Raw genomic sequence first — 13,653 nt, 5'->3', positions numbered from 1 at the left:
ATGATTCTTTTTTTTTTTTTTTTTTTTTATTATCTTAAAACAATTTTAACTTTATTAATAACTTTAAAATTTAATAATAAGAAATTTAGGATTCATTGTTTTTTCTGTATTTTATTCCCAAAAGATATATTAGATTTTTCGTCATCAATAAGATATTTTGATCAAGGAAAAAAGAAAACTTTAAGCTAGAATATTAAGTTTTTTTTCAAAAACTAAAAAAGAAATTAAGGATTTCTGATATTAGCTGTAAATTTCACAAAGTCAATCAGCAAAATAGTTATTGGGACTTACGGAATTGCAAAAATGACATCATTTTGGTAATTTGTAGTCCGTAACAACTATTCTGCAAATTGAGCCTGCAAAATTGGTGGGGATCAATGAGAAATAAATATAAAAATAGTTACCTTTTGATTTTATAAAAAAAAAATTGGAATGTTCTCTCAATTTTACTTGATTTCAATATTTATTCATAATTTATATTTTTGTAACCAAACTTAGATATAGGTTCAAACTTCATATCCTAACTTGTAATCAAACCAACCTTGCCACCATCAACCTCACCACCATCACCACTATATCACCCCCACAATCACTACCACTCTATGCTAAATCACCAACCCACAAAGAAGAAGAAACCTTGTTCATTGTAATGGTTATTGAGTTCTTGATAAATATTAACCCTAGATCGCAAACTTAGGAAGAATACAGAAAGAAGTAAATCTTACGATTGTCGGGTGGTAGGAGAATCGGTGGGAGAAGAAGAAGTGTGAGAAAGATTTGGTGGGGAGTAGATGACGAAAGGCGGTGACACCATGGTGTTGCAGGGTGCATTAGAAATCAATATAGAAATAGTGGGTGACAGGGGCGGAACTAGCTAGTAACTAGGCCCAGGGGTAACCTGTGTTACCCCTTAAAATCTTTCAAAAAGTGTAAAGAAAAAGATGTTACAAAGGTACTACTGCTACATTGCCGAGGTGCTACTCCTCATCGAAGAAGATGAAAAATCAAGCATTCGCTTCTTTGACGACATATGTTAATGATCGAGATAACATCAATAACTAAAGGAGTCACTCGATGGTGGAGGTGATGGGGAGAGTAGGAAGCAGCGGTGGTCATTTTATATGCATTTAAAGAAGAAGTGACATAGTTAGTCTTAGGGAGTAAAGTGCAACTATTGGAAACCACATGGATGATCAATATAAAAAATTCAAAAATTGGACTAAAAATGAAGATGGTTATAAATAACAGGAGCAAAACTGTAATTTCCTAATATCATTATTACGACCAGTTTGGATGGTGATCGCCGTACTATTTATTTGGTTTTGCATTTCTCATCTTTCATTGTCACTTTATTCAGCAACAGCACTGTACTTCTAGAGAGAGAAACCATCGAGGACAGTTATGTGTGAGAGAGAACGAGACTATACATACATACACCTGTATATGTAGATTAGAGAGAGAGAGAGAGAGAGAGAGAGACCATACATACATACGCCTGTATATATAGATTAGAGAGAGAGAGAGAGAGAGAGATAGAGAGGAAATTTAAGGACTATATCTAAAAGTTTTTGGTGTCCAAGGAGCTGTGCTGCCAATCCCGAAGATTCTGTATTTCTTCAATGGCGGACCACAAGGCCAGCTTTATATTCATCATTTGATGCTTCTTCTGTCATCGTCCTCAAAAGCTTGAAGCTCAACAAAAAAGGGAAATTCAGAGAACAAAAAAGTTTTTGGTTAGTTCAACGCCCATTGCACTTGCTACTAAATCTATAAATGGATACACATCATTTTGTCGCGTCTGTCGTCGTCTTCTTCCACGTTTTATGTTCCGAAATTTGACAACAAAGTGTTATGAATTCTCTATTTCAGGATTAGATCTTCTCTTCCATTTTCGGATTCTCTTTTTCGGCATATAGTTCTTTTTTGAACGCATACAGCCATTAGCACTGTATTGCTACTATTTCTTCATATTGTCCTGTTGCGGATATGATTTTTTGTCCATTAACAAAGTTGCTCTCATTCTCCATTTGAAATTTCGCTTGCGATATGCTTCAGTAGATTTTATATACTCCTTCCTAGTCGATTCGATTTACCAATTCCGCCGAAAGTGTTGATAGATACTGGTGTTCGATCCAACGTTTTGCTGTTGTTAAATTTTCACTTTAATGACCTATTGGTTTCGTGTTAATGAAACCGACTTTTTGAAAACAAGATCATACATTTCGCTCTGTTGTGAGCCAATGTCTAGTTAGAATTCCGCCATTGCTCTGTTTCCGCTTATGTCTTCTTCAGATCTGTTGTAAACTTGTAATTCGAACCTTTTGCAGTTCAACGATTTACACTCTTTCAAATCTATAGATTTGAAGAAAGATAAGTTTGCGTTTGTTCGTTGTTGATCTTCACTTCCTCAGCACCAACAACCAAGGGTTATAAAAGGTATTTCACATATGAGCTCGGATTATTATAGTAATTTGATGAGAGGACTGTGTGGTTGGTAATGCCTTACTGGATGGATGAATTAATTGCATCACATGTTCCCTGTTTATACTTCTAATAATATTTAGTAGATTAATGGATTTGGGTTTCAGTAACTGGAGATTTCTTTTCATTTCAGTAACTGGAGATTTCTTTTCTGTTTGCAGTTGAAGAAAGAACATAGCAAGTATGAAGCAGACAGACAAGAAATCAACAACAAATAATCAACCAAAACGTTCTGTAAGATCCCAAATCAGAGAGAATAAGGCAAACCAACCACCAAGAACAAAAAACACAGATACAAAACCTTTGCCTGTAAAACAACCAGACATAAACATGGAGTCTGAAGAAGCATCTCAAAATCCCAAACAAAACATCATAAACTTAGAGAAAGAACGAGATGAATCAGACTCTGAAACAGTCACTGATTCTGTATCCACCACAAGTGGGGATGAAAAACTAGAAACCATTCCAATAGTCTCACAAAAGCCTCCTGAAAACAAAACAATATCATCATCAACTAAAAGAGCACCTTCTTCAAATGGCATAAAAGATTCAAAAGGGGGTGTGAAAGTTCATCCAAAGCTATCATCTGCACCTTCATCAGTGTCATCGGAAGGAATAGATGATCAAACGTGTGAAGATCCAAAGGAAGTGAATGAAACGAAAGAGAATTTTGATGAAAAGATTGAAGAAATGGAAATGAGAATTGAGAAACTTGAAGAGGAGTTAAGAGAAGTTGCTGCTCTTGAAATTTCTTTATATTCTGTAGTACCAGAGCATGGTAGCTCAGCCCATAAAGTCCACACACCTGCACGCCGACTTTCCAGGCTTTATATTCATGCAGCCAAACACTACTCTCAAGGAAAACGCTCCACCATTGCTAAGAACACTGCTTCAGGGCTTGTTTTGATAGCAAAATCTTGTGGCAATGATGTTCCAAGGTAATTAATTGATTTCAATCTTTCAATCAGATTTCCAATTATCTTCTCCTTCATCTTTTCTTACAATTTAGTAACTATACTACAGGTTGACTTTCTGGTGGTCAAACGCGGTTGTGTTGAGGGAAATAATAACACAAGCTTTTGGTAGTTCATGTCAATCAAGTTATAAAAAGGAAGGTTCTAGTTCTACCCCTTCACCACTACCATGGAAGGCTAATTCTGGAAGTAAAGAAATCAATAAACCTGATTTTATGGATTTCATTGATGATTGGGAAGAAACAAGAAGTTTCACATCTGCACTTGAGAAAGTCGAGTCATGGATCTTTTCAAGAATTGTTGAGTCTATTTGGTGGCAGGTAGGTATTAATTAGTTTATTAAATCTGAATTTATAATTTTATATCAACGCTATTGTAATCTTTATTGTTTTGATATGTGCAGACATTGACTCCTAATATGCAATCTCTAGCAGCTGATACAAATAGGAATAAATGTAATGGGAATTTGGGAAACCAACAACAGGGAAACTTTTCCATTAATTTATGGAGGATTGCTTTCCATGATGCTTTCAAGAGACTTTGTCCTGTTCGTGCAGGTGGCCATGAATGTGGTTGTCTGCCTGTTTTGGCAAGAATGGTATAATTGTGTTATCTTGTTTTCGTATCATTCTGTTCTTCAAATTATATAATAATAATAATCCTCCATTTTTGTTTTGTGGTTAGGTAATGGAACAATGTGTTGCTAGACTTGATGTAGCCATGTTTAATGCTATTCTTCGTGAATCAGTCCATGAAATCCCAACTGATCCTGTGTCAGATCCTATCGTTGAACCAAGGGTTTTGCCTATTCCAGCTGGGGATTTGAATTTTGGTTCTGGGGCACAACTCAAGAACGCGGTATGCAAACAAACAAAATAAAAAACTGATTCTTTTTTATTTTTTTATTGAGAATTGAGATAATGATATTTTGATATGTTTTTTCTTTATTTAGGTTGGGAATTGGTCTAGATGGCTTTCTGATTGGTTTGGGATGGACACTGACGATGAGCATGGTGAAGATGATGGTGAACTCAAATGTTTTCATCTGTTGAATGCATTAAGTGATCTTTTAATGCTACCTAAAGACATGCTTATGGATAGATCAGTTAGAACCGAGGTATGCCCATCAATAAGTCTTCCATTGCTTAAACGGATTCTCTGCAACTTCACTCCAGACGAATTCTGTCCAGATTCAGTTCCTGGTGCTGTTTTGGAAGCAGTAAATGCTGAGGTACAACTTGTATTCATTTTCAAAACACAACTTTAACATCTCATTTATACACGACATAACATGTTGTGTTGTATTTAACATGCATTGAAGGCCTTTGTGTGTGTGTTTGTGTGTGTGGTGTAGTCCATTATAGAGCGGAGATTATCAGGAGACGATTCAAGCAGCTTCCCATACGCAGCGGCTCCGGTCAAATACAAACCGCCTTCCACCACCGCTATCTCTCAGAAGGTGTCGGAAGCCGGTGGAAAATCTCAACTGAGTAGAAATGCATCTGTGGTTCAAAGAAAAGGTTATACAAGTGATGAGGAACTACAAGAACTCGATTCACCACTCAGTTCGATTATCGATAAACTACCTTCATCACAAACTAATGGAAACGGTCAACATACAAACCAAACATCTCGTGTTGCAGTCAACTCACGTTATGAACTTCTTCGTGAAGTCTGGTTATCGTAACCACTTCCAAAAAAAGTCATTTTAGTTTTTTTGTTTTGTATGTTTAGAACAATGGGGTCAATGTGATCATATAATATAATGTATACCATATAATAAATAATGTTTTTCCACTCAATGTAAGATTTGGAGGGCATGCGAGTGTACATTTTTCGGTTGTGATGTTATGTGTTTGTGATCATGTAATGAAATTGGACAAGAATAAGGTGATGAGATATTGAGATAGAAACTTTATTCATGATCCCAGAACAAAAGCACAAAAGGATTTTATTATCCCCAATAAAGAGAATAGAAGAGAAGAGATAGAAACTATCTATCTTGTTGCATTTACTCGAGCTTGATTTCTCTAGTTGGTGGTGCTAATTGCAAATAGTAAAATGGTTCAGTAGGCTCTTCACTGCAAATATATAAAGAAGCATATTCAGCTAAAAAAAGAGAAAAGAAAACAGCCAATCAAAAAAATGGAATACAAATACCCTCCCTACCCAGGTTTGGATTGCATGCAACGCCAGAAAAGCTTAAAAGGTCCAGGAACTGTCTTAAAAGGGTTACCTTCAAAACAAGCCTACATGCCAAACAAGTTAAAGAGTCATTTAATTATAAATATGTATACAAAATGTAAGAATAATTAAGCTCTTGAAGATCATGCAATCACTCACTTAAGGCTGCTCAGATTACAAATGAAATGATAACACTTGCTCCTAGTTTCCTATATATATATATATATATATATATATATATATATATATATATATATATATATATATATATATATATATATATATATATATATATATATATATATATATATATATATATATATATATATATATATATATATATATATATATATATATATATATATATATATATATATATATATATATATATATATATATAGCAGCCTTAAGTGAGTGATTGCATGATCTTCAAGAGCTTAATTACACTACAGTTTGAACTGATTTATACAAATTGCATCTAGTTTTCCTATAGATTTCTTACACTACAATGAACTGATTTATACAGATTGCACCTGGTGTTCCTATAGATCTATCCAACTACAATAAAGGAATCGGAGAAGTTTCTTATTCGACAAGTTCGTTTATACTAAAATCATACAGTGCAACCACAGTTTCAAATAGAACGAAACCCCAATTTTCTCAATTAACCACAAAAGGAGCACCACAGTCCACAAATCACTTGAAAAACATCAAGAAACCCTAAAAGGTGAGGAGCAAATTCACAAATTCATCGAGGCAACAGCAATGACAGATTTGCAGACAAATTAAAGAAAGGAGAAGTAAGGAAAATTAGAAACTAACTTGGACAACATCTTCAATGCGATCGTTGCATCTGTGAGCCTTGGGTTGTCGGGTGTCTCCGTCGGGTAATCCCCACGGACTCTCCCTCCGAGGAACTTCTCTCCCACTCATCTCTCTCGTTCTTCTTTCCGATTTCGTCAAAATGTCTATACAGAATAGACAATACCACAGCTTAACTTTCTTATATGTGGGCTGAAGTAAAATGGGCTGGCTTGTGAAAGCTCAAGTCAAGCCTCAAACCGCTAATGACTATAAATAAAATACTTTTATTAATTGTCATATATATATATATATATATATATATATATATATATATATATATATATATATATATATATATATAGAGAGAGAGAGAGAGAGAGAGAAAGAGAGAGAGAAAGAGAAATGATCATTTGAGAACTCAAATTTTTCCGAGAACTAAAGGTGGAACGTTGGATCAAAAAAAGAAAGGGTCGAGATGCAAGGTGACGTTTTTGTAAATAAGTAGACAAAAAAATGAGGGGTATCTTAATTAATTCAGTCAGGGATATTATAGGAATAAAAGTATAATTAAATGATTCGTTAAATATAATATCTGATAAAATACATTTTCATCTCTCTCTTTCCTCCCCGTTTTCCTCTCTCACTCAAAGCTATGATTCATCCTCCGACGACTCACCTCCGTCGAATTGCCTCAAATCCTTCTTCCAGTTCCATGCTTTCGATTATGAAATTGCTTCTACTCACACGAATCTGAAATTCCCCAACGATCGAAGTTTTATTGTTGCTGAACTCCTTGATCTCACGTTCTTCATAGAAAAAACTCCACTGAAGATGCTTTGATTTTGAATCGTTTATCCTCCATCAATTCGTTCCCTGGAGTACATCGTAATCGCCAACTTCATCTCGGCCTCCACTGTGGATTGAATACATGAACGAAGAATATGATCATTGTCGATCAAAATTTATGTATCATCTATTTCTATAGTTGACTCATGACCTTTGTTTGACCTTTATGAATTGTTTTTGTCTAATCATTAAGTTGAACATGTTTAGTCAATATGTTTTTAAGAAGAGTTAAATACGTGTGTTGATTGTAGGTATAAAAATAGACACTTGTGTTATTGAAAAATATAGATATTTGTTTGCACTCAACATGTTCGATGAAATGCTTCAATGAGAAATATCACATGTTAACTTCACTTTGACTTCATGAATGATAAACCAATTCCAATTTAGTATTTTGAAGATTTTTTTTTAGAAATGTAGGAGATATTTTTATTTGTGGAAGACTGCAGCCTTTTGAGCACCTGGTATACTTGTATTTTCTTGGTACCCAAGGCATAACATATGCTCCAATGCTGTTAATGATCAGTTTTTTCTCAGCCATTTTTACAGGTAATTTATGAATTTGTAGTTATTTACTCATCTCTGTAAGAATTAAGAAGCGAATTGTTTAATGTGTATCAGTTTTGTTCTTTTTTTTGAATGAAAACTTTGTTTTCTTGTTTCATTTCCAACTTTCCTCTATCAAACATGCATCGTTGGTTTTGTGGTTTTACCTGCAACCAGTTGCTATGTTCTTAACGATTCTAGCCACATTCATGATTTTGTATCCTCCTCAAGTAACTACAATCTAGAATTAAATTTTGTATTATTTGGTGGCAAAAAAGTTTGTTTTCTCTAACGTATTATACAGAGTAGCTGGTTTGGACACCCTATTGAGTATGATGGAGTGGTAATTTCCTTTTGGACATATTGATCTTGATATCATTCTAGTTGTTCGAATTTGGGATAGTTATTTTCACAGTTTTGGTTATGTTTTATGTCTCATTTCCTGTAGCTTCATTAAGAGTTTGTTTTTGGGATAATACAGAGAATTTAGAGTTGTAACATATCTATTAGTCAAGAATGGGGAAGTCTCCTGCAAAGTGGATCAAGATTGTGTTTTTTTGGAAGAAGTCATCAAAATCTAATCTCTCAAAAGTAAGAAAAAGGTTACTTTTTGTACATTTTTGTCTGTTCTCTTAGTATGTGATCCTGATGTCATATAATTCTTGCATGATGCTACTTCAGAAATAACAATATCCATCACTGGTAAAACACCATCAAACAATTTTGGTGTTGATTCAATGATCATCTCAAGTCCAGTGCTCCCTGTAATTGATTCAAGTGATCATACAGAACTTGAAAAGACCTCAAGTGATAACTTAATAACCAATTCACCTGAAAATGATAATGCAAATGATTATACAGAACTTGTATAATTGATTGTGAACTTGAAAAGACCTCTAAGATGATGAGTTGGATAAATGATAATGAAAATAGGAGCACAACAACCAAGGTACATGAATATTATTATTATTATTATATTTTAATTTAAAAAAATGCAAAATCTTTACAAATATTCTAATATTTATATTATTTTTTGGACATAAACTAATTATATAGTGCACTAATAATCACCAGTTGCTTCTTTAGCATTCTATTTTTGAATTTGTGTTTTGGAATTCAGCAAATCTCATATCGTTATAGAGAAAATCACATGTAATTCACATATGGATTACATGTGATTCACATGTAAATCACAAGTGATTCACATATAAATCACAAGTGAATCACATATAAACAACAAGTGATTCACATATAAATCACATGTAATTCACATATAAAATCACATGTAAATCACATGTGAATCCCATACGAGTTACATATGAATCACAAGTGATTCACATATGAATTACATGTGATTCACATGTAGATCACAAGTGAATCATATAAGAATTACATGTAAATAACATGTAACTTACATATGAATTACATGTGATTCACATGTAAATCATATGTAATTCACATATGAATCACATGTAAATCTTATATGATATATACATGTACATTTTTGTGAGTGTTCTTGCATTAATCAAAATTTTTAATTTTCTTGTAGATTTTGAAGAATTTGTGGAAAATATTGAAGAGGTGAAAAGTGATAAATTGAAAAACATATGAAAATATTGATATGAAGAAATGATATCATCCTGAATCTTTGTATCATTTTTTATTTTTTATATTTTATTTTATATCGAATAAAATACTTGTACTATTATGTTTATAGATTGATTAATAAAAATGAGATTTTTTATGATTTACTTACGAATATTATAATATAAGAAATATGCATATATTCATTTGAAAAAAATATGCATATATGTATCTAAAATGTCGATTTTTTTATTAAAAAAATTAGAGTTTTTTTTTATATATTCTAGTTTTTTTTTTTTTTTTTTTTTAAATTTACTGATTTTAGTGTATATATATATATATATATATATATATATATATATATATATATATATATATATATATATATATATATATAAGCTTTAATAAAAAAAAATTGCAGTTTTTTTTTTTTAAAGTTCCACTTTTTTAGAAAAAAAATTGCAAAAATTTAGAAAAAAATTACATTTTTTTAAAATTATTGTTTTATTAAAAACTTTGTAGTTTTTTTAAATACATTTTTTTTCAAAAAATTTACAATTTTTTTTTCAAAAAGAATGCAGTTTTTTTTTTCTTTTTTTTTTTTTTCTTTTTTTTTTTGAGAAAATTGCAGTTTAAAAAAAATCAAAATTTATAAAAATTTATGCTTTCCAAAAAAGTTAAAAAATCTGTAGTTAAAAAAAAAAACAAAACTTATTTTTTTGTAAAAAAATCCAAAATTTTGTTTTATAATGTTAATTTGAGAGCCTTTTATTACTATTTCCAATAATACAGAAAAAAAAAAAAAGTGAGATTGGTGTGATAACGATCATGCCCTTAATGATTTGATTTTGATCCAACGTTCCACCTTTTGTTCTTAGGTTCTTGGGAAACTGTGAGTTCTCAACCGATTTCAACCCTATATATATAGGTAAAGGTTCAAATGAGAACCATAAAAAGTTAAGAACCATAAGAACTGCTTTTTACCTTATAACTTAAGTCATGATCATAACTTTGCTCTCATCTCCCTCCCTCTCTCTCTCTCTCTCTCTCTCTCTCTCTCTCTCTTACCTCCTACCGTTGCCAACGACCACCACCATTGTCAGCATTACCGCCGGTACCGTCGCCGTCGCCGGAATACAACAATCTTCAGATCTGGAGCTGTCGCCTTTAGATCTGAAGCATTCACCTTCGGATTTGGTGCATTCGCCTTCAGATCTAGAACCCCCGACTTCAGATCTGACATTACCACCGAGGGTCACCTCCTTCCAACGCCATCTATCTCACCAGCATCGGCTATCTCTTTCCATCAGCCGCTTTGTTTTGGTAGAACACCTAGAAAACACTACACTCTATTTTGAAGTCTAAATATGTTTCTTATCCGGATCTCCAACGTTTCTGATCTGATGAAGCACAAGAAACACTCTTCGATCTGCTTCGCCGAAATAACGGATGTGACGGAGTATGAAGCTCTTCGGTGAAATGTTTGACGGATTTGTACTAGATCTATTATGTGTCGCCTCCTTCTCATTTATAACTCATTTTCATCTTTGTCTCTCTTATCTCTTATCAAAACACCACCAAATCGACATCAGATCTGATGTGTTTGTCCATTTTCAGGTTAGATTTGGTGTGTGTATGGTGTTTACATTGATGGTGCTTACAAAATAAAGTTCTGGAAAAAAAATGCACACAAGGTGTTTGATGAAATGTCTCAATAAAATTTGGTAAGTTATTAAGCTATGAATTTAGTTGTGAATGCATATTTTTTGTATATTAAACTATGAAGTTTGTGTATTTAGTTGTGATATTTGTGTTTAACACTGTGAATTGAATGCATTAAGCTAAAAATTTGTTGTTTAAACTGTAAATTTGACTATATTAAGTTGTGAGTTTTGTATATTTAACTATGAATTAATTGTATTAAACTGTGAACTGTTTGTATTAAAAATTTTAAGTTGATAATATGCTTTTGAATACATACTTTTTTTGTATTAAATAGTGAATTTGCTGTATTTAACTATGAATTAAAAGTTTTAAATTGATGATATGTTTTTCTAATTGCATCTGTTATAGATCTATATGATATAGTTTTTTTGTTTGTTTGTTTTTTTTTATGTTAAAGGTGAATTTGATGTTTTAACCTCTCATTTGTCGTATAGTTTTGTTAATCTTAGTTTTAACTGCTATTAAGTTGTGAATGTATTTTTTTTTTTGAATTAAACTTTGAATTTACTATACTGGTTTGTGAATTTTCTATATTAAATTGTGTATTGATTGTAATAAGTGTTTTAAGTTGATAATATAGATGTGAATACTACTTTGTGTATTAAAATGTGAATTTAGTGTAGTAAGCTGTCATTTTTTTGTTTTAAACTGTGAATTGATTGCATTAAGCTTTGAATTTTTTTTTTTAACTACGAATTGACTGTATTAAGATGCGAATTTTCTGTTTGAACTATAAATTGACTAGATTAAGCTGTGAATTATGTGTATGAAACTATGAAGTTACTTGTATTAAGCTATGAATTAAGTTGAAAATATGGTTGTGGATGCATACTTTTTGTGTAATAAACTTTGAATTTTGTGTACTAAACTAAGATTTTTGTATTTTAAACTGTGAATTTACTTCATTAAATTCTTAGACTATGAACTAACTATATTAAGTTGTGAATTTTATGTATTAAATTATGAGTTGATTGTATTAAGATGTGAATAAATTGACATTAAGTTGTGATTATTTTATAATTTTTTTATTTGCTTTTGATAATGTAAATTTTATTCACGGCTTAATATATTAAATTCACAATTTAATATATGAATAATTTATGTATAAATTTTTTTGTTAAGTTTTTTCTAAATATATTTATTTTTTGTGAAAGTAGTATTTAAATTATTAACGCATGACTTTGGTTAGCAAAAAAGTAGCTTATAAGCTAGCTTTTTGAAAAGCTACTTAAACTAGCTTTTTAGGAGGGTTTTTTTTTTTAAAATTTTCCAAATACACCCCTTAATTAATTATAGAAATACATACTCTTATATATCCTTTTATTTAATTTTATATATTTCAGTTAGCTTTTCAGCTAGTTTTATCAAACATTATTTTTTATCAGCTAACTTTTCAGCTATCAGCTAACTTTTTATTTAACAGCTAGCTTTTCAGCTATCAACTAACTTTTCAGCTAACAGCTAGTATGCCAAACATAACCTTAAAGTTGTAGATATGATTCTGAATTTGTTGGAGTCCTTTAGAAATCAAATTGTAGGGATGGAGATTTTGGTGAGAGAAAGTTGGTATAGGTTAGTTAGAAAAAAATGATGACTAGAAAAATAAGGTGGTGGCCTTGGACTAGGTAGTCTTTTTTTTCTTTCAACATGACATTACTCTATTAATGGATATGATGTTTCCTTGAAGATGATAATGCATTGTGGATTCCGATTATTAAAGCTCTTTATGGTGAATATGGTGGTTTAGTCAAAAGTACTGTGGGCCCTTTCAAAATAGTTATCGGTCTAATATGCTTCATGCATCAAGCCAACTTCAAAGCAGTTGCTTGGATTTTATTAGCTTTTGCAATCTTAAATTGGGAAATGTGCATTGTGCTAAGTTTTTGGATGATATTTGGTGAGGGTATACTATTGAAGCAAAGATTCTCTCGAGTTTACTATCGTGAGAAATACAAATATTGTCTTGTTAAAAAAAAGGTTTCATGTTGATTATTGGGCTCATTTTGTACATTGAGTGTCGAGGGGTGGCACCTAGGAAGATGAATGGACAAAATTCAGGTTTTGCTTAAATCTTATATTTTTTTTCAAACCAAATGAATATATGGGTGTGACATTTATATGCTACATGTGTTTTTGGTGTCTTCCGTGAGATCTTTTTTTAAAGAATACTATTTTGATGAGGGGAAATATTCGTACGCGATAAAATTCCTTTGTTCATATCAAGATGAATGTGTTGGCTTGGAGATTGTGTCTAAGTCGAGTGTCAATGGACATGGGAACTTGGTTGACAAATCTTCTTATCTCATTATCTACTTATTCTAATAAATGAATAAGTTTATTCTTCTATTGACATGTGATATATTATTATAACTCCTCATTAATATTATTGTCACCTATCACACCACTTGTCAACCTATTAATTATCAATTTCAAATTTTAAAATTTAAATTTCTCACTCTAATTATATTAAATTAATAATTAATTATCAATTTTAAATTTTAAATTTCAA

The 13,653-nt window shown here is 31.6% G+C and overlaps 2 protein-coding genes across 3 annotated transcripts; one reads left to right on the top strand and one right to left on the bottom strand.

Annotated features, from left to right (window-relative positions):
- The first annotated feature begins 1,338 nt into the window (after positions 1-1,338).
- LOC145048075 (uncharacterized) lies at positions 1,339-5,257 on the top strand. Of its 2 annotated transcripts, XM_078996486.1 has the most exons (8): positions 1,339-1,733; positions 2,328-2,436; positions 2,643-3,419; positions 3,505-3,775; positions 3,859-4,053; positions 4,140-4,313; positions 4,408-4,686; positions 4,810-5,257. In XM_078996486.1, exons 3-8 carry the CDS (start codon positions 2,665-2,667, stop codon positions 5,140-5,142), a joined length of 2,007 nt encoding a protein of 668 aa, XP_078852612.1. In that variant the 5' UTR covers positions 1,339-1,733; positions 2,328-2,436; positions 2,643-2,664; the 3' UTR covers positions 5,143-5,257. The 2 variants fall into 2 exon arrangements, with proteins under 2 accessions (XP_078852612.1, XP_078852613.1); XM_078996487.1 differs by lacking the exon at positions 2,328-2,436.
- A 73-nt stretch (positions 5,258-5,330) lies between these two features.
- LOC145048077 (hexokinase-1 protein) lies at positions 5,331-6,629 on the bottom strand. Its single transcript, XM_078996488.1, has 3 exons — positions 6,462-6,629; positions 5,625-5,704; positions 5,331-5,536 (listed from the first exon to the last, which is right to left on the bottom strand). The coding sequence occupies exons 1-3, from the start codon at positions 6,570-6,572 to the stop codon at positions 5,467-5,469; spliced, it is 261 nt and encodes an 86-aa protein (XP_078852614.1). The 5' UTR covers positions 6,573-6,629; the 3' UTR covers positions 5,331-5,466.
- Between the last annotated feature and the right edge of the window lie 7,024 nt (positions 6,630-13,653).

The sequence above is a fragment of the Lactuca saligna genome, chromosome 5 (genome assembly GCF_052625555.1).
Source record: "Lactuca saligna cultivar CGN05327 chromosome 5, ASM5262555v1, whole genome shotgun sequence".
NCBI lineage: Eukaryota > Viridiplantae > Streptophyta > Magnoliopsida > Asterales > Asteraceae > Lactuca > Lactuca saligna.
Note: the sequence above shows the minus strand (reverse complement) of the source record. Positions and strands in the feature narration are given on the sequence as shown.

What these genes read in the sequence shown, in the direction of transcription:
- LOC145048075 (XM_078996487.1), top strand. Translation starts at nt 2,665, where the DNA reads ATGAAGCAGACAGACAAGAAATCAACAACAAATAATCAACCAAAACGT. An exon ending in TTGAGTCTATTTGGTGGCAG is followed by an intron (nt 3,776 to 3,858) that starts GTAGGTATTAAT and finishes TGATATGTGCAG; the next exon opens with ACATTGACTCCTAATATGCA. An exon ending in TGGAAGCAGTAAATGCTGAG is followed by an intron (nt 4,687 to 4,809) that starts GTACAACTTGTA and finishes TGTGTGGTGTAG; the next exon opens with TCCATTATAGAGCGGAGATT.
- LOC145048077 (XM_078996488.1), bottom strand. Translation starts at nt 6,572, where the DNA reads ATGAGTGGGAGAGAAGTTCCTCGGAGGGAGAGTCCGTGGGGATTACCC. An exon ending in GCATTGAAGATGTTGTCCAA is followed by an intron (nt 5,705 to 6,461) that starts GTTAGTTTCTAA and finishes TTTGGCATGTAG; the next exon opens with GCTTGTTTTGAAGGTAACCC. An exon ending in TGCATGCAATCCAAACCTGG is followed by an intron (nt 5,537 to 5,624) that starts GTAGGGAGGGTA and finishes ATATATTTGCAG; the next exon opens with TGAAGAGCCTACTGAACCAT.